At 41.2% G+C, this 20,726-nt stretch overlaps 5 protein-coding genes across 5 annotated transcripts; 1 reads left to right on the forward strand and 4 right to left on the reverse strand.

Moving 5' to 3' along the window:
• Positions 1 to 2,832: 2,832 nt before the first annotated feature.
• K441DRAFT_562331 (putative Sialidase) lies at positions 2,833 to 3,816 on the reverse strand (the record flags this gene model as incomplete). Its single annotated transcript, XM_067643556.1, has 1 exon — positions 2,833 to 3,816. One exon carries the CDS (start codon positions 3,814 to 3,816, stop codon positions 2,833 to 2,835), a length of 984 nt encoding a protein of 327 aa, XP_067503665.1.
• Positions 3,817 to 6,329: 2,513 nt separating this feature from the next.
• Positions 6,330 to 6,891, reverse strand: K441DRAFT_696656 (uncharacterized protein; the record flags this gene model as incomplete). Its single annotated transcript, XM_067652911.1, has 2 exons — positions 6,330 to 6,539; positions 6,754 to 6,891. 2 exons carry the CDS (start codon positions 6,889 to 6,891, stop codon positions 6,330 to 6,332), a joined length of 348 nt encoding a protein of 115 aa, XP_067503666.1.
• A 340-nt stretch (positions 6,892 to 7,231) lies between these two features.
• On the forward strand, positions 7,232 to 8,839 carry K441DRAFT_696657 (uncharacterized protein). The gene is made up of 7 exons (XM_067652912.1): positions 7,232 to 7,274; positions 7,329 to 7,378; positions 7,443 to 7,480; positions 7,533 to 7,705; positions 7,766 to 8,133; positions 8,187 to 8,477; positions 8,543 to 8,839. Exons 3-7 carry the CDS (start codon positions 7,464 to 7,466, stop codon positions 8,693 to 8,695), a joined length of 1,002 nt encoding a protein of 333 aa, XP_067503667.1. The 5' UTR covers positions 7,232 to 7,274; positions 7,329 to 7,378; positions 7,443 to 7,463; the 3' UTR covers positions 8,696 to 8,839.
• A 120-nt stretch (positions 8,840 to 8,959) lies between these two features.
• On the reverse strand, positions 8,960 to 10,425 carry K441DRAFT_660450 (WD40 repeat-like protein). Its single transcript, XM_067648700.1, has 3 exons — positions 10,391 to 10,425; positions 10,309 to 10,342; positions 8,960 to 10,263 (listed from the first exon to the last, which is right to left on the reverse strand). Exon 3 carries the CDS (start codon positions 10,147 to 10,149, stop codon positions 9,217 to 9,219), a length of 933 nt encoding a protein of 310 aa, XP_067503668.1. The 5' UTR covers positions 10,150 to 10,263; positions 10,309 to 10,342; positions 10,391 to 10,425; the 3' UTR covers positions 8,960 to 9,216.
• On the reverse strand, positions 10,308 to 11,472 carry K441DRAFT_660451 (FabD/lysophospholipase-like protein). The gene is made up of 3 exons (XM_067648701.1): positions 11,109 to 11,472; positions 10,391 to 11,063; positions 10,308 to 10,342 (listed from the first exon to the last, which is right to left on the reverse strand). The coding sequence occupies exons 1-2, from the start codon at positions 11,315 to 11,317 to the stop codon at positions 10,457 to 10,459; spliced, it is 816 nt and encodes a 271-aa protein (XP_067503669.1). The 5' UTR covers positions 11,318 to 11,472; the 3' UTR covers positions 10,308 to 10,342; positions 10,391 to 10,456.
• Positions 11,473 to 20,726: the final 9,254 nt, after the last annotated feature.

Here is a 20,726-nt window from a genome sequence, read left to right on the forward strand (position 1 = left end):
TATCTACTACCCTATTTAAAATCTAGTGCTATTATAAAAGGATTACCTCCTAGCCCTTTAGTCCACTTACGCTAAAGGGCCTATATGGAGTTTACCGCGCGGCTTATATAGTATATAGGTAGAGACCTAGACCTAGGCTCTAGCTACGGCTATAGCTGCGGCTATTACGGCAGCGGCGGTGGCGAAGCTATATAGAAAGGAGAGCCTATAGCGCTTACCTAGGCGGACGTATATCTACTAAATCCTATAATAGATAGAGCTAAAGGGGCCGCTTCTATAGGCGGACGTGGGGGGTTAGTAAACCGGCCCTAAGGCCACACCGCAGTTACTGCCGCAGCTATAGCTAAAGGGGCTTCTAGTTAAAATATAAGGCCTTTAGACGTTAGTAATTAAAGCTATAAAGACTAAGCCTACTAGGACTTATCTAGATAGTCTAATAAGCCCTTAACCTTACTAGCTGTCTACTTATATTTAGCGCGTAAAGCCTTTAGTTAGTTAGTAAGGAGTAGTATAGCCTAGTAAAGAATTAACAGCTAATTTAGGCTCTCCTCTTCCTATAGGTAAGGCTCTAGATCCTACGTAAAGGCCTTATATACCTTATACTAAAAAATAGGGTAGCTCTATACTAGATGGCTTAGGAATATCTTATAAAGGGCTACTAAGTCCTATAGAATAACCTTACGGAGGTAAAAGAGAAGGTTTGTAACCTTTATAGCGGCAAGGTCATTAATCTAGTATAGCTATAGGCTAAAATGGCCCTTCCATTTATCCAGTTTAGGCTATATTATTAATAGCAGTATATTAGGCGGCGTAATACCTATACGGCGGATTTCAAAGCAGCCTATTTATAAGGGGTGTCCTACTATTAACCTTATAAACTCTTACGGGAGAGAGTTTAAGTAATAGCCTACTATCTATTCTTAGTTCTACCTTCTAGCGCGCCAAATCTGGTCCTTACTAACCCCCTTTAGCTCCGCCGTCTTAGCGCTAGCGCTTCGCCTAATATACGTCTTCTTCTTTAAGAAGACGCCAATATACTAAAAGGCCTTTACGACCTAATCTCGCTATAAGTTATATAAGAGGGCCGCCTCGCAGTCCCTAGTACCGCTCTTAATTAGGCGTATATTATACTATACTAAGTAACTACTAAAGTCCAGAAACGGCTCTGTACTAAGATCCTAGCGGTATAGGAGATAGAAAGCTAGCCCGCTAAGCATATAAATAAGCGGCTTTCTGTTCCATAGGGCCCTAATAGTCTTAAGGCGGCTATACTAGTTCTGCTTACCTGCGCGTATAGTAAATATTAAGGGCATATAGCGCGTAGGGCCTTTACCCTTAAACTTAAAGGTAAATAGATCTAAGATCTTAGCGGAGCGCCTGTTGCCGCTATAGGTAAGTATATAGTAGCCTAGTAGGATATTAATAAGTATACGGAAGTAGTACTTTAGGGATAAGGCGGCGCCCCTAGCCTAGAGCTTACGGCAGATATTCTAGAACTTATCTATAAGGGTTATTTTGGCCCTTACTCGGCTGCATCGCCTAGGGGCTCTTAGGGGTCGCCAAGGCTAGCCTTTGGCTAGCCCTTGGCACCTCCTTATAAGCACCTCGGGCTTACAGCCTCCTTCCTCTCCTATCGGTTTAAATGTAAGGCAGTATTGCTAGGGTGTACGGTAGGGAGCAGGCAAGCCGAGCATGAGTCACATAGGGAGTCGATGGAAGAGGATGATATGGTAAAGAGTAGGCAATAGCCTCGTACGGAGAGACGAACTGATGAGGAGGGAAGGGCTGCAAGCCCGAGGTGCTTATAAGGAGGTGCCAAGGGCTAGCCGAAGGCTAGCCTTGGCGACCCCTAAGAGCCCCTAGGCGATACAGCCGAGTAAGGGACCAAAAGTACCCTTACATTATCCTCGGTATAGCCGTTAAGGAGGGTATCTCTGCCCTTATTAGCGAACTGCTTTTTCTTACACTGCGCGTCCCTCCACTATAGCGTCTTTAGGCACTCCCTAACGCTGTCCTCCCGCGGAGATAGGTAGCTATTTATTTCTATAGCTTTCTGCATCTAATAAAGGTCCGTTAAAGCGGTAATATAGCTATAAACTAACCGCCATAAGAGCCGCGTCTCCTCTTAGGGTACGTTAATATTGGCTTTATAGCTCTTCCCTTTTAAGGGCTGGCTTGCAACCTCCTTAATAAGGAAGAGAAGTAGCTTATCCTCTGTAACGGTATCGCTATTATAGTACTGCTTCTATTTATAGAAGGCCTAGAGCTAGACAACGCGTTAGCCGTAAGCCGCGATACTTTTAGAAGGGGGGGGTATTACCTTAAACTCCTTCTGCTTTGGATCGTACGTTACAGACGTATTCTTAGGCCTTGCGGCACGCGTAAGGGCAAGGACATGCTACGCGTTAGCGCGTAATTCGGCATTATTAGCAATATTAATCTTTACACGGTTGGTTAGCGCCATCTTGTATAGAGGTATAATAGTAGACGTGCTACCGCGATTAAGGATTAGGCAGGGAGGACTTTTTTATATATTCTTGGGGCCCTAATGGCCCTAATTACCCTACGGTCGGCGTTGATCAGCGGCTTGATCAGTGGGTGGCCCTTAATACGCGTATCTGCTCAGCTTGGCGCTGGTGGCGCTGTGGAGATCTCGAATCTGCCCCAGGTGGCTGGCTAAACACGTGATTTTCCGGCTGACCGAGGATCAGCCGGGCCTCTCATACCATAGAATCAACTTTTTGACAAAAAAGGTTAGCGATATCCGCTTGCGGATATACGTATGTCCGCTAATTGATTCTACGGTCTGAGCTTGCTGAGGTAACCGCATGTTCACAAGTGCGTTGCAAAGACACCGCCGAGTCGGTCCCAAGAAGACGTCTCAGCCCAAGTATCACCACTCCATGTATGGTGATACATGGCGTTATCCAGCCCAAGACCGAATACGTCAAGTACTTTTGCACTCATGGAAACTGCAACTGGCGCACTGTTGAAAGATCCACCTAGCTTATCCCAATCACCCCACGTTGAGGCAATTAGCGAATTGTGCCATAGATGATCGTCCGTTCCGATGGCAAGAACTTCGATACGGTTGAAATCTGACAAAATCGCAAACGGTTCACTCTCAAAGATACCGCCAAGAGATTTCCAATCGCTCCAGGTGGAACCAAGCCAGGCTTTATGCCACAGCGCGTAGTCGCTCCCAAGCGCGAAAACGTCCAACCGGTCTGATGCCCAAGAAGTAACCACCGGTGAACCTCGAAAGACGCCTCCGATATTGTCCCATGTTGGGCTCCATCGATCGCCTAGCCAGGCTCGGTGATACATTGTATTGTTTGTCCCAAGCCCAAACATATCAATCCGGTCTTGACCCCAAGACACGACTGCCGGCGGACTTGAAAAGATTCCTGAGAGATTATACCACTCTGCATCCCATCGCTGGCCTTCAGCGCCTCTATAGGCCTTGTGATACATATGTCCGCCTGGTCCAATCACGAAGACGTCGTATCGGCCAATACCCCAAGACGCGACGGCGGGAGGGCTAGAGCAAAAGCCGCCCAGGGACTCCCATACCCCACTCCATTGGCCGCTGTCATAGTACTTGGTGTAAAGATTACCGTTGATGCCGATTCCTAGTATATCTATCCGATCAGGGCCCCAGGAGATGGCTACAGGCGGATAGGTGAATGTGCCGCCAAGAGGCGTCCAGTCACTATCCCAATTCGTTCCATCTCCCCTCTTGTAGAATAGGCCATTGTACACACCAAGCCCAAGAATAATTGCTTTCTCGGATGACCACACAACTGCAGTCAACATTCTGCGACAGACTGTGCCGCGGCAGACACTGGCCGGTAACGTCGCGGTTGGTGAGGTGGCCAGGTTTGAGGTGGCCGTCGGAATGTGGCTTGCCGTAGAGGTGATGCTTGTACTAGTCTCCATCTCGCTGCTTAGTGTTGTCAGCACAAGAACCCATCCATTCCTATTCCGAGTCGATAATATTTCTGCCCAGAGCCCAGGTGGTGTCCAGTGGAGGATAGATATGGGCTTGAATTGCAATAAACGGGCGAAGGCAGTGCAGCTCATTTGATGATACGACGATCCTCGCAATATAATTCTCTACTTCGAGGAAGTATTGCTGTAACTTTGAAACTTCATTGAAACGCTGCGACTCACTTGGTCTGAGCATTATCGTGGCGCTTCTTCGCAGATGTCCCTCCCACAGCCCCTCCTACGATAGCACCGATCAATAGCACAAGCACAACTATGGCGATCCACATCCACTTGCGAGGAGATTTACGATCCGGAACTGCAGGCTGCTGCCCAGTCTCTACGTAGGTGGGTTGTACCTCAGCATCTTGGAGTAGATACTCTAGAGTACTATAGGGCGGCACCGCTTCGGGCGCTTCGTTCGACCGCCGCTCCGCCATTATCGATCACTGGCGTGGCCTATGGAAAGACGCTAAAAGACTCTAAAAAATCGAAAACTGAAGGGTGCAGAAGTGGCCCTATCGCGGTATAGATATTGCGTATGATTTTGTACGGGCTAGGCTGAAGGCCCAGCCGCTATCAACATTCTTGGCGAAAGATACTTTTTATGTTAGACGATACGATTCATTTCTTGAAGAGGGTGACCACATGCTGATCGCAAATGCCATGAAAATGTTCGACTAATTACTTATTTAGTGCTTGATCATGGAGCTTTCGATGCTGAGGTTGAAAGAAGAGTATCGTTCAAATCATGTAATCAGACCTGGCACCGATAGGAACCACTAGGAACCGTTAAAACATGAGCATACACCTCGGATGGTGTTGCCGAGAGCTCCGGTGGTGCCGACCCCCTTTCAATTTAAGAATATCTTTGGCCATAGACTCAAGGTATTATACTCTTGGTGGCCACCCCCAGCCTACTATTGTATTGATCCGTTTAATTAAAGAGTCCTCCTCAATAACTGAGAGCTTTTGCTGAGCCTGCGAATACTGTTGAACTGATTGACGGCCGATGAAACGGTGGTTGAGGGTTAATCGCGGTACGTCAAAAGTTCGGGCAATTTGACGAATAGATTGATCGGGGTTGGCTCGTAGATGCGAAATCGTAAGTGTTATTCGAGCGTCTTGATCAAGATCAAGCGATTCGGTGGCCGTTGAGCCTATGGTTGTGGTGTAGGAAAAGGTAGTATGCATCAAAAAGGAGGTGATTTGAATCGCGATCGGCAGGTGGCTCGGCTGGGTGGCTGGCACGCTGTGGACAAAAAAGTTGGCACTGCAAAAACACCTCTTCCCACCCAAATTTGTATGCGCACGCATAAATGCACCTATTACCACTATATCTTTCTATATACTCCTCAAAATAATAACCAAATTAATTACTATAAGCCGTATAAGTGCATTCATGCGTGCGCACACAAATTTAGGTAGGGAGAGGTGCGTGCAGGCATCTCGGGTATTTTCGCAGTGCCAACTTTTTTGTCCACAGCGTGGCTGGCCCGACCGGGTGGCTAATACGTTAAGCGAGATGACGGTTGGGTCCGCGACGCACGGGCCCATCACCTGACAAGCTTTAATATATTAATAGTAATAATTTTAAAGAATTTATATAGAAAACTTATCAGATACAGTAGAAGGCGAATTGGGTGTCGCTAATTTTTAGTTAATTATTTTAGCGGGGTCCAATTCTGCTGACATCTGTAGCTGTGCACCCTCACCAGATGTACTCCAAAGGTACCACTGCCATGTAATTGCATCGCGAAGCCAATTCTTGTCCATTCTTACATACTTTCCTCAACTCCGCCAGAGTTAGTATTTTGTGTTAGCCACTATCATGGCGCCGAAACTGGATGCTGCACAGCCTATTTTGATCAAAACATTATTAAAAGAAAAGTTTGAGACTATGCTGATGAAACGCTAGTGATATACAAGGCGTTAATTGATGCCTGAGATCTCTTAAGAAAACTCCTCTTCGATCTAGTGAACGACTTCTTGCTTGATCGAAGGCCTGCTCTTTTGAGCCGACGCCCATTTAGCAAACTTCACCTAGTTTCCTCTTCGATTGAGCGGATTTCTCTACTAGCACTCCAACGATCTCTTGTGTGATGTAAACCTCATCTCCCCTTCGATCGAGTAGTACGGTACTGCTTTAATTTCTTGATCGAATTGAAAGAAAGCTGACCACCGTAGGTACCTGCCCGAGAACAAGACAATTTTCTTTTGATACAGAACGAATTCCACGATAACTATGCGGCAACCAAAGTAGATTCTAACCACTCCTTTCAATAGACGCCACGCCTCCAAACCAACCTGTACCTAGAGCACTACAGAGGTTCGAGCTCCCATCACATCACAACCGCAAGAAGATTGAACCCAGCCCAACCAACAAGGACGTTCCGTAAACCATTCATAGTACCAGTAGCGCCTGCAACACTGCTAGAAGAAGCAACATCCACACCAACCTGACCAACTCCATTACTGACGCTAGTAAACTTTTCGGTCTCACTAAGACTATCATCATCTTTGTCCAGTATATCATCGTCTCCAAAAGTGCACTGTTGCCCAGTGTATGTTCTATCCGATTGGACAAGATTGCAATTGCCAGAAGAAGTAGCTGTTCTCGCTATCTTGGTGCTAACTCGAGGTCAAATTAGCTCGAAGTGGGTTGCAATGCTTATGAAACTCAAAGATTAAAGTTAATCTTGCATGTAGACACTGGGTTGCGGGCTAGGGTAGCATGGCAGCCATGAAGTGGTGTAAAGCGCGCACACTATTGGGCAGGACGAGGCTGGGAGGATATCGTGTGATGTGGGCACGAGTGGATGAGAGCGATGGACGTCGTGATTGAGGTGCAGACACTAGTGCCAGCGGGAGAATGGGCGGATGCACGGGAGCCAACCGTGCCATGTTGGTCAGGGAGGGCAGCAAGTTACAAGGTTGAGCCTAAGCGCCGTATGTGTGCATACATTGCATTGCATATAGCGAGGTAAGCTGATTATCAACCTCCCATAAGTTTCTACATATCAGCCAGTCACCTCTGTGCAGATTCGCGAGGAGTCGTGCACGATCCCCATCATCGCAACCGTGTCCTGGTTTTTCCGTCATGGATTCCGTAAGACTCGACCTCTTGACGTTGGACGACCATCTCAATTATCCGGAGAACTGCGTGAGCGTCGAGGGGACCATACAGCATTTAGATGTTATAACCAACCAGTTCCAAAGCCAGCACGATCATCCTGATGCAGAGGGATTGGCGTTTGAAGCAAGGCTGCTTCCTGATGCAGGCATAGGTATAATGAAGTACGACCTCTCAAAAGCCTCATACTAATACACCACACTTCCAGGGGAAAAGCGGGATTTAAATTTCAGGGAAATCCTTCCCCTCTTCAGGAACGTAAGTCATGGAATCCGGTACCCTCAGCTGTCGGTACCTATATCTGACATTTCCCTACCATAAGCGTGCAGAAGAACTGAGCAACATGGCATTCAAGTTCTTGTCAGTGTCAAGTATCTTCGCTGTAAGCTGTGATCTTCTAACATTCAAACAGCTTCATGTTCCAGCCGGGTGCTTCCAACCGCATCTGGATGCCGTGCATGCGTCTGCTTCTCTCTATCCTTCAAGTCAATCCCTCGTTTCCATATCTTGTCGGAAAATCTCATGTGTCATCGTTTGGCAGTTATCTTCGGCGGGATGGCGCTGACCACAACCCCGAGATTTTTGGTACGACATCCAAGTAACTATCTCCATTCTGACTTCCTCTCGTCTTACCAATCACACTAGAGACATGGTGGTCGATTTCCGCCCCGCGCACGTGGCCATCAGAAAGCCCTGCCACCCAAGTATTTATCCAAAACGAACAATTCAAGAGACTCTTTGACTTTCGTCTGTTCGAGCAAAACCGCTGGGCGATACTAATTTGGCGCATGTCCATCTGCCTGCAATATAACTTCCAGAACAAGACATGCACCGTCATTGTCCTGGACGACGGGGGCAACTTCCGCCTGAGGAGGTTTGAACAGGCCATGTCGCAGCGGCAGGAGCTCCATATGCGAGAGGATCCGTTTTCGATTCACGTTCTCTTCTTCTCCGAGACGATGCAGGACTGGACGTTCTCGTTTGAGGTCCTCCAAAAAGAGATTGACAAGGAGGTGCGTAGCCCCATTCTGACCTGTCTCATGTGCCTTGCTGAAGCCGCGTACAGCAAGGCAAAGTTTTCGGAAACACTCTACGACGAGATGAGTTCGAAGAGATATCTCGTCGTCTCCACGATCTCCTGGCCTACCAGCTCAAGTACCAGAACCACCTCGCGTCCATGAAAGTCATGATCGACGCGATGGCAAAGGAGCACCAGCGCTTCCGAGGGCTAGTGGACGTTCCAAGCCACATCTTTGATCGCATCGAGGATCATCTCCAGGGCCTGCGAGTACTGGCGCACAGCAACTATCAGCATTCGCTAAGGATGGAAAAGCAGACCAAGAATATTCAGGAGCAGGTACGGAAGTTGCCCTGCGTTTGCCAATCCACATAGCTATGGAACCAATCTAACCCTTGTCCCAGCTGCTCGAGCTCACCAGCCTGGAAATCGAGTCGGCTATGAGCAGGAACACGGATACAAGTCTGCAAATTCAGGCGGCGATAAGTCGGAATACAGAGTCTATTGACAGGTTGGTCCGCGGTATAGAGAGACTTTTTGACTCGGAGACGCCTTAATCCAATTGGAAGGACACACATATGGCGCTTGAGTGTGATCGAGCCGCATGGTAGAGATTAATCGTAACGTGACCGCATGTGTTGTGGATGGAGTAGATTGTAGTGGTGGCTCGCCACCTTCTCATTTCACAAGTAGCGTAACTAAAAATTCCCTGTTCTTGCACCTACAGTATGAATTAAGTGTGTAGTTTTAACAAGCAGTTTCGGGAGGCAAGGAAAGCGAGAGGCGACGGAGAAGATGTCACATATTATCACGTGATCCTGGGTTCATGTGCTCCATAATTCCCATTGTGGTCAAGCTTCACTTACCCCTGACTTCCCCATATATTCAGACTTCTCAACACTCATTAGTTAGATCTTCAGACATCAATATACTGATTTGCACCCCTGCACCCAACGTTTGACAGAAGAAACCCTGAGATAATCATGTACCCGCCAAGACCCTACAACAAAGCTGTTCCAAGCAAACAACGAGACATGTTCTCTGCGGTTGCATTGTGCCTGTATCATCCCGACCCAGCTTATTCCTCTACATCCCAAAGCCTGACCGTCTTATCTGATGATGTAGAGGCGACCATTCTCCCATCCGGCGAGAACGCTACAGAGGTAACCGACCCTTGATGGCCCTTAAACTCCCTCAACAGCATTCCAAACCGGCCATGCCACAACTTGACCGTTCTATCTGCCGAGCCTGAAGCGATCGTCTGTCCATCCGGTGAGAACGCAACGGCGGTAACCGGCAGATAGTGGCCCTGAAGCTCCATCAACGGGGCTTTTATCTTCGCCATTGCCCTCGTCGCCGCAGCCGCGCATACCCTCACCATCCTATCGTCAGAACCGAACACGACTGCACCCGTAACCAGCGAGCAGGCCACAGCGTTGACGCGCTCATAACAGCGTATTGGTTCCCGTAAGTGCTGCCCGGATTCAACATTCCACAGCACCACCGTTTTATCCTCGGCACCGGATACAACCACGCTGACATCCAACGCGAAAGCCACGGCTCTAACCGGTTTATTGTGGCCGTTATGCTCCCTAAGCAGTTCCCCGGTCCCGGCCAGCCACACCTTGACAGTAAGATCAGACGACCCGGACACGACCAACTGCCCATCCGAGGAGAAGGCGAGAGCGTTGATGGAGTCCGTGTGGCCGCTGAGCTCCCTGATTAATTCACCGGACTTGAGATGCCACAGCCTGGCCGTTAGATCGGCAGAACCGGACGCGACCGCTTTTCCATCGGGGGAGAAGGCTACGGCGTGTACGGGCCCCATGTGTCCCTTGAATTCGCGTATTAGGCTCCCCGTCTCGACTTCCCATAGCTTTAACGTACTATCCGTAGAGCCGGACGCGATCGTCTTCATGTCTGGCGAGAAGGCTATGGCATTCACCGGCAGCGAGTGGGCGTTCCATACACGGCGCAGCCCGGCCTCTTCCGTGCGGCGAATTTCATTCATCGATTGGCCCAATCGTTTAAGGACATCGATTGCGGCGCTAGGCTTTGTGGAATCCTATATAAGGGTAAGTGGCTGGTTAGAACGGGAAAGGTGGGTTCTCTCTTGCATGATCACCTTACAAGAGTTAGTAACTATTGGATCAACTCATAAACGGCTTACCTGGCTGCTGCCTGATAGTCCGTAGGGTATATTCCTGTACAACTTTAGTAAAGGATACACTAATACAGTACTACGAACTTACATTCACAACAGCGGCAAAGGACGTTTCTGTATTATCTATAGATATCAGCCAAAGAATATTTTATTGCTATGCGAAACTCTCGATGTACACACTCTGCTTGAGTCTCAAGTTCTGGATACAGTCTCGTACCCGGAACTTTTGTGCCGTATGAGTGAGATACCCTTCAGTTGCTGCTTCCATCGCGCCTTTCTTCTTGTACTCATCAAGCCCAATGTTTTGCAACCCTTGCTCAACATTAAATCGGTAATACCGCTTTTCATCAAAATGCTTCGCCCACCTGGCTATGAACTTTTTCTCTGTATTCTCCGTCTCAGTCGCAATATCCACTATGGTCTGGCCTAGGAACTTGATCATGCTCTCTTCAAATGCCTTTTTCCCTGGGTTCCCTGTTCCGATCGAGATAAAGCATTTGACGAGAGGCTTCAAGTCTCCTGTTTCAGAGCACCAGATATTGGACGCCTCTCCTTCTACTTCATCCACCGGATTATTTGCGCCAAGGCCACCATCAGCGAATGTACGATCTCCGATACTGACGGGCCCAAAGAAGGTTGTGGCCGCCGATGTCGCTAGGGCAGCTTGGCATATCGTGGCTCGAATATTCGGCTCGTCGGGTACGCTGTAGCTTCGGAGACGGACAATGTCCTTCGTTTCGCGGCCGGCAGTACAAACGAAGCTGATCTTGTTAGAATCGCTCTTCTTGCATTGATAGAACACTTACGTTCTACATCCACGCTCTGTCCCGTCATTAAGCAAGTCTTCGTCGGATGCACTGCTCCGTACCACCTTTCGGACCGCTTCCTGTAGTTTGGCTGAGTCGAACCGTGGCTTGACTTTACCTGTTATGTTAAATGGAATAGAGCTCAGTTTCTCTCCAAAGACGGCTTCTGCGAGTTCGCTGTATGCGGTAATGCATTCATCCACGTCCATTTCAAGCCGGCCAAGCATGATTGCAATGAGTCTGTTGCGACAGTTATATTCTGCTCGCGATAAAAGAGGTCTACTTACCCGCCAGTGCTGGTGCCCCCGATAAGGTCAAACACTTCGCATGGCTTCATGGGAGGCAGATTGGCAGTCTTTTTTCGTTCATCGTTCAGTCGATCCATAATGATTTTCAAGATGTAGAGTGTTGAAAGCCCTCGTACGCCACCGCCGTCGAGGGAGAGCAGACACAGCCCTGTGCTCTCGAGAGGATTTGGCTCTCCGCCGTACTTGGAGGACGTCGCTTGCTCCATATTTCAACTGATGGTTTGCGTAGGAGTCGATCTTAAGAGGAGCAAAGGGTGCAGAGAAGACTGTCCAGCGGTGACTCTAAGCGCCAACTGCCAGCTGAAAACGAGTGCACTTATAATACCAACAAACCCCACGCACCAACCGAGCTTACAAAGCAGGTCCGCGCACCATCGCGCGGCATCCTCCGTTGACGCGTCCACCAAAGTTTGTATGGCGCGCCTTCATCCGCGATGACTGAGAATGCTCCTGTACCTTTTCACCCAAACACTTACCACCCCCCCCCTTATCGCCACTATGGGTAAGCCACGCGTAGTTAGCCAGTTCGAAGGCCTTGAACAGCAGCACCAGGTCCTTCAAAACCCTCCTGATCTTAAGCAATGGCGCCAGCGCCTGCACGACGTCGCCGAACCCTTGCGCCTTACTAAAGCCGAATTTGATACCTACTTTCCCTACGTTAGTAACGTCTGGTTATATTAAAAGAAGTATATTTAAAAGGATGGCGTTAAGATTTAATATTAGAACTATTATATACAGCCGTAGATAAATAAAAGTATAAAAGATATAGGAAATATCTTAAAGGACAAAGATAAGAAAGTAAAGAAGGCCTATTTAAAAAAGATTTAAGACGGCGGCACCTATAAAAGCTTCCTTAGAATTAAGATACTGCTTAATTCTTATACCCTATCTCTTACTAGCGATCTTTATAAGCACGATGTTACGGACGCTTTAAGTACAATATTACGACTACTAGGAGAAGAGTCGGAAGAAGCTAGTTGGTTAATTTAGGCACGGTTTAGGATGGAGCCGATAGAACCATATGACGAGGAATGGTAACTAAGGTCATATAACATGCTATGTATTAAACGAGAGGAACAAGAGGAACTTACGTACCTTACGTATAAGACGTATATTACGTACAAGAAGGATTTTATAAGAGTACGGTTGTGTATTTAAGGACCCTTAGTTCCTACCTAGATAGTTCCTTTCTTATAGTAATTCTTAGAATATAATTAGAGTTAATCTATTAGGCAACTACTCCACTAGTTATTATTACGTTGTTAACTTTAATTTGTATTACCTATATACCTAGCCTATTAACGAGCCTATTGTAGTTCCCGCTATAAGGTTCCGTTATACAATTACTACCTAGTTATAGTATTAAATATAGAAAGTTAAATAACATGCTACTAAAAGCACCAACTATAACGCTATTAACGGCGGCAACTACTTTAAGGTTAGGTAACGACATTAGTATAGCAGATACTAACTTATAGCAACCTATAACGGTTAGACAGCTATAAGAGATAGTTAACTAGCTAATAGAAAATAATATAACATTAGAAAATAGGATTAATGGGATAGGCGCAGCAAAGATTAAGCTACTATTAATTAAAAGGTATTTAGGAGAGAGATTAAAACTTAAAGGATTCCTTACGCAAATGCACTTTAAGGTTATATAAGAAGGAGTAAAGCTGCTAATACCTATAGATTAAATAGCATATGCGGGACTATTCCTATTAGGAAGGGCGCTTAAGTGGTTTAAGCTTTATCTTACGGAAATATAAGCAAATAGCATAACAACCACTAATTAAAAAGTATAGTTTATATTTATAAGCTAGAAAGGGTTTACGGAGCGACTTATATAAATATTTAAAGACCTAGAGGCAGTAACTATAGCAAAAAGAAAACTCTAAGATATTACGCAATAAACCTTAGTAATTAAGTATATAACGCAGTTCTAAATATTAGCGACGTAAGTTAAGTAGAATAATAAGGCGCTTATAGCACAGTATAAGTAAGGACTTAAGGCTAAAGTTTAGGACGTAATTATCCTAATAGAAGATGCGGACACCCTAAGAGAACTAATAGATTAAGCGATTAAGATTAATAATTAGATCTACTAAAGGGAATAGGCTAAGAAAGGTTAGAATAGAGTTTTATAGTTATATAAGGCGCAGAGTACGCAACAACTAAAGCTAAGTTAAAAACTATAGTATAGCGTAGAGCTAATGAACCTAAGTGGTACTAGAGAAGCCTATAAAAGATAGAATAAGAAGCTATAGAAACCTAGAGAATAAGGATTAAGTAATTAAAGGTCTAAGAAGTAAAGGCTAAATTAGGGATCTTAATAGCAGAAGACGTTTAGGCGGACTCTATAACAGGAAAAATAGTTTAAGAAAGAAGCTTATATAAATTGCGGAAAATAAGGTTATTACGTTAGAGACTATAGAAGTGGTTAGAGTTACTATATAGTAAAGGAAACGAGACTAGTAGACGATATATACGTATAGAGGAACAATAATATGCTGCGAGGAATAAAAGAATGTTTAATTAAAAGTTTTACGTTTTATTATAATAACGTATACCGAATTTATAAGGACACTAAGTATGGCGCAAGCTATTGGCTATAAGAGCTATATTTAGCGGAATATAAAGGAACTAATAAACCAGTTTATAGATCGGATATTAAGGACGATAACTTTAACGTAGGCAAAACATTTTATAATAATAAGGCGATAAAAGCAGCTTACTAAGAGCATATAGACCTTAAAAATATTATATAAGAGGTAGAGGATAATTCCACTATAGAATAGGGAATATTAGTAGGGATTAAGACCCTANTAGANANNATNTCTATCGCTTTNNNAGANNTAAGAGAAGTAGGANAGNNAACNACTTTNGNACTNNATAAAGGTAAAAGGCTAAAGGCTTAAGATTCTTAAGATAAGATATAAGACGACTAAGATTCTTAGGATGAGATAAGGCAAGCTTAAGGGCCTATAACGGACAATAACCGGTAAAGCAGAGTAGTAGCTTAGTTTAAAGATATATAAATAAACTTAGGATAGAGTTTTCTATAGGCATAAGACTCTTAAAATAAGATAAGTAAGATTTAAAACTCTTAAGGCGAAATAAGAATACTTAAGCCTAGTTAGACTAAGGTAGGAGTAAAGCTTAAAATAGAGGTAAGCTTAGGATTAAGAATCTAAAGGGGTTAAAACTTCAGAGTATAAATAAGGACACCCACAAGTAAGAGGCAAGAGGCTTCTTTATAGATTAAAGAATCTGTAGTATAGATAGCGACTAGACTAGAAGACAGATATATAGACTTAAAAGACTTACTAGGAGAATATAGTATTCGGCCTAAAGATTAAAGAATTAATACCAAGATTAAGAAGTAAGAAGACTTTAAGGATCTATCTATAAGACGCAAACTAAAAAAAACCATAGAAGAATTTAGATAAAGAATTATCGCGTGGTAAGAATAAAAACTAGATAAGAGGTCTAGTATATTAGGACGTATAAAGGATAAAGCACTAGTATAAAGAATCACTAATAGGCCTAGGGCAGGTATACTAAAAGCTAAGTGGCTTACTAAACTGGAAAACGAAGAGAATCTAGGGATTTTAACTAGGTTCAAAGAATGACATATAAAGGGCTATTACGATATAGTAATAAGAAGATACTTCCTTACGGACGAACTATATATACTTAAAGGGCTATACTAAAAGTAGTATAGGCAAAGGCATAATAATAAGTAGGAAGATTTCTATATATAGCTGAATAAAAAAGTTATTTAAGACCACCCGATTATAGAAAAGACCATAAGTTATATTAAAGGGGCCTTAATTATAACATTAAAGGACTAGAGAAGCAAGAGACAAATTATAGTACCTATAAGTAAAGTCGCAACGCTTAAATTAACAAGAGAAAGGTTTAAACTTAAAGATAAAGACGAGCTAAGAGTTAACCTAAAACACCTAGTATATTATACGTTAGTATAGATCGCATATATGGATAATACGTATAACATATATAGAGCACTAAAAGATAAGAACTAAAAGTACCTAGTAAGGATGTATTAGTTATTAGACAAGGCGAAATATAGGAATATTAAGTATATACATAGTTGGCACCTAGTAGAAGTTTAAGAGTTAGGAGACTTAACGATTTAACTAGGAAGATTCCTTATAGAAGAATGCTTAGATAGATAATAGTGGTAGAAATGCCTAGAAAATATATATCTATAGCATATTAAAGACAAAAAGCGAACTAGGTATTGGCTAAAGAGTAAGCTAAGTATAATAGGATTAAGCAGCTAATAGTTAGGAAAAGTAGAGGCCTACGGGATTAGAGGGAACTAGTAGTAGAGCCTTAGACCCTTAAAGGAATTTAAAGATAACACCTAAATTTATAAGTTAAATGGTAAGATTAATAGTTTAAAGCGCTAATAGATAGTAAAGTAATACAAAACTATATCTTACTAGCAGCAGTTAAAAAAAATAGAACTACCTTATAGATAGAAGGAGCAACCTTACCTATTAGTTATAATTTTAGGAGATCTAATAACCTACGGAGGAGGGATTATTAATCTTAAAATAGGACCTATTTAGATAACCATTAAAGGGAGACAAATTAAGATATCTTTTAATATCCTACTATTAGGACGGGATGAGGCGGTACTAGGAATACCTTAGTTATAAAAATATAATCTAAAAATCGATTAGATTATAGGTTAGGTCAATATTAGAAATACTTAACGCCATAAGATATAATAATAAGCTAAATTAGTATAGTACTAAGTGGGAGCAACCTATAAAGAAATAGAAAAAGGATTAAGTCATGTACTAAAAAGATACTATAAGTATAGTAAGAAACTATAGTCACCAGAAAGTGAAAAGCTATTAGAGTATATAGTATAGGACTATAAAATAGAGTTAGAACTAGAAATAAGTCTAAGGTTCTTTTTAATCTATAAGCTTACTAGAGAAGAGGGTAGAGCATTAAAAGAGTTTATCTAAGAAAATTTATAAAAGGGATATATTAGACCATCGTAGTTATTAGCGGGTTATTTAGTACTGTTTATACTAAAGAAGAATAGCAAGCTAAGGCTGTGTATTAACTATAGGTAGTTAAACAGCATTACTAGAAAGGATAGGTATCCTTTACCCTTAATTAGCGAAATCTAAGATAGGATAAGTAACGCGTAAATCTTTATAAAGATAGATCTAAGATAGGCGTACTATTAGATTAGAATTAAGGAAGGCGACAAATAAAAGGCAGCCTTTAGGTTAAAGGAAGGACTATATAAACCATTAGTTATACAATTCGGGCTTATAAACGCACTAGCGACGTTCTAGAAGCGTATTAACAATATATTAGAAGAATACTTAGATGAATTTGTTATAGCATACCTCAATAATATTATTATCTACTTTATAACTAAGGAAGAGCACGGAGAATACGTTAAATAGGTCTTAAAGAGACTATAAAAAGAACAGATACTAGTAGCAATTAAGAAATACGAGTTCCTTACTAGGAAGACCGATTTTGTTAGATTTATTATTAAACTAGGCTAACTTAGTATAGATCTAAAGAAGATTAAGGCTATAGTAAATTAGTAAGAATTAGAGAATGTTACGCAGTTAAGATTGTTTTTAGGGTTTTGCAATTACTATAGAAGGTTTATAGCGCAATAGTTAAAGGACATTAAGCTATTTACGTAATTAATAAAGAAAGAAGAACTATGGGTATAGGGAAAGGAGTAATAAGAACTATTTAAGAAAGTTAAAAAGTTGTTTACCTAGGAACTAGTTCTTAAGATCTATTAACTAGGACTAAAAACGGTTATAGAAACAGATGTATTAGACTATATACTAGGGGCGTACTTTATATAGAAATATTAAAATAGATGGCACCTAGTGGCATATTATAGTCGGAAGATAACACTACCGGAGTTAAACTATAATATTTATAACAAGAAGTTGCTAGGTATAGTTATAGTACTAAAGAAATAAAGAGCATTCTTATAAGGTATAGAAAAACTATTTATAGTTAAAATAGATTATAAGAACTTTACAAAATTCCTAATAATAAAGGAACTTAACCGGAGATAGGTTAGATGGGTAGAGATGCTTACAGAATACCATTTTAAGATTTAGTATACTAAAGGAACCGACAACATGCGAGCAAACACTCTAAGTTAAAAGGCTAAACTATAAAATAATAAGAAGCCATTAGGGGCTTTACTACAAAAAGATATAGACGGACTAATTAGGTATAATTATCTAAAGATTATAGTAACTTAAGAAAATAATAAACTAGAAAGGGGTTACAAGTTACCAGAAAGCTTTTAGGTATAAAGAATTTTAGAAATACAGCTAGAAGATCTATAGACAGATATATATAAAAATTAAGAAGTAAAGTATATCCTAAAGAGCATAGCAGAGCAATTTATGGAAGAATTCTATAAAGAACTAACTTAAGGACATAATAGAGCTATGGGATTAGTGTTAAAACTCTAGAAGGAGTACATTATTAACGGAATCTAGGGCTTAGCGCGAAAGGTTATAAGAGAATATTTAGATTGCTAAAGGAATAAACTAATAAGGTATAAGCTATATAGAGGGCTATAACCTATTAAAATACTAGAGAGACTATAGGAGGTTATATTATAGGACTTTATTATTAAGCTACTAAAATTAAGAGATCCTATTACCGGACAAGATTATAACGTAATCTTAGTAATAGTAGACAAGCTTATAAAGTGGGGATACTTTATAGCATGCATAGAAGAAATATTAGTAGAAGATGTCGCTAGAATCTATATTAAAGAAGCGTTTATAAGATATAAAGCACTAAGTAAAATTATATTAGATAGGGACTTAAGATTTATAACAGTATTTTAGAAGGTATTCTTGGCGGAATAAGGAGTTAGGGTAGTAACTTCTACCGTATATTATCCGCAGACAGACGGTTAAATGGAAAGATTAAATTAAACACTAGAACAGTATTTAAGGCACTATATTAATTACGCATAGAATAATTAGGTATTACTATTACCAGTTATATAGTTTATATATAATGCAACACCATAAAAAGGGATAGGCATATTATTATTTAAGGCAAATTACGGATATAAGCTAAGAATATTATTGTTACTATAATAAGTAAAGAAAATAAGTAATACAGCTAAAGAAAAAATAAAGATATTAATAAATCTTTATATAGACCTTATAGAATTAGCAAAGAAAGTATAAGAGAAAATAAAAAAGTACTATAATACTAAGAGATCTAAGGGACCAGATTTTAAGGAGGGAGATAAAGTATAGCTACTATATAAAATTTTTAAGAGTTAACAACCAAGTAAGAAGTTGGACTATATTAGGCTAGGACCTTTTAAAATTATATAAAGAGTTTTACTAGTTACGTTTAAGTTAAACCTACTAGCTAAAATAAAGATCTACCCTATATAGTATATTGCAATACTAGAGCCAGTATATAGGAATATTAAGCCACTAGTTTACAAAGCAGACACGTATAGAGGATAGAAAGAAGATAAATAGTAAGTTTTAAAAATCGTTAGTTATAAGGACATTGACAACGAAATATAGTATAAGGTTAAGTAGATAGGCTACAATAAGACTACCTAGAAATTACTAAAAAATCTAGAGGATGCTATAGGAAAGGTACAGGAGTATCGGAAGAGATTAGGTTAAGTAGTATTAATAAAAAAGGATCGCCAAAGAATGAGCCACCTAAGGGGGACCCAAAAAGAGTAGTTGCTAAGCTACTTAGATCTGTTTCCTTCTCTATTAGAGGAAAATCCGTTTTTTTATTACTAAGTTCCTATAGACCCTATTCTATAAGCTTTTACTCCTTAAAATAGAACTTTTTATAAACCTTCTTAAGATAGAGTAAATAAGCAGACGCCGTAATATAAGCATTTAAGGCCTTCTATTCCGCGTCCTAAGAACGTTCTAACTTAGTAAGGGCTTAAGACAGTTTACTATCTAGCCGCGCAGTAGTAGATTAAATACGAGACCCTAAGATAAATTAATTAGGGAACTAGACGACTATTAAGAGTAATAGGTTGCGTATATTTAGCATTAAAGGTAGAGCAAACGTCACAAGATAAACAAATATTCACTTTAGTGCACTCTAAGTAAAAGGACAGTTGTTGCGAAGATGGGTTCGCTAATACAATACAAACTAACCCCTTATTTGAATATTGAGAATATGGAGATAGCATAATCTTACTAAGAGACAATATTACAGCAATAATGCGAGCACGACGTTAGGCGTGTAAAGAAGAAATTACTTTAGGTATAATAAGTAACAATATTAACTAAATTAATTAGACGGACATTATACCTCTAATAAATAACTTAGAAATATTAGGGATCTTTAAAAACAAAGATAAAAAGAAGGGAGATAGTGTTATAGACGCTTTAAGTACAATATTATAACTACTAGGAGAAGAGTTAGAAGAAGCTAGTTAGTTAATTTAGGTATAGTCTAGAATAAAGCCGATAGAACTATGTAATAAGGAATAGTAACTAAGGTTATATAATATGCTATATATTAAATAAGAGGAATAAGAGGAACTTATATACCTTATATATAAGACGTATATTACGTATAAGAAGGATTTTATAGGAGTACGGTTATGTATTTAAGGACCTTTAGTCCCTACCTAGATAGTTCCTTTCTTATAGTAATTCTTAGAATACAATTAGAGTTAATCTATTAGGCAACCACTCCACCAGTTATTATTACGTTGTTAACTTTAATTTACATCACCTACACACCTAGCCTATTAATGAGCCCATCGTAGTTCCCGCTACAAGGTTCCGTTACACACGATCTTAATTACATAGATTAAATAAAACGAAATAACGCCTTACGTCTTCGTTACGAGTATAAGATTTAGAGGCAGCGCTAGCTGGCTAAGATTCTCGCAGCGCTTTAAGGCTCTGCTTATATGCAAGACGGGAGGAAATAATTAATTAACGCTAGTGGCGAATATCTTAAGCTTTAAGATCTTAATAACTGGGTAAATGTATTTAAAAAGGTTTACCTAGATCTACGTACTATTAGTTATAAAAATAACGCCAAAAATTAGCTAGTAAAGGCGTATCTATTTTTAGATTAAAATGGCTAGGAGTATAAGCTTCTAGATGTTAAGAAGGATAATACTTAATAGAATAAGAAAAGGAAGGCTCTAGGAGACCTAGAAAGATCTACTAGAGTTATCTTTTATATACCTAACCAACTAGACGCTTTATAAAAGTATAAAAGGCTTACTTTACTTAACTTAACGTAC

This window comes from Cenococcum geophilum, assembly GCF_001692895.1.
Source record: "Cenococcum geophilum 1.58 unplaced genomic scaffold K441scaffold_23, whole genome shotgun sequence".
Classification (NCBI taxonomy): Eukaryota; Fungi; Ascomycota; class Dothideomycetes; order Gloniales; family Gloniaceae; genus Cenococcum; species Cenococcum geophilum.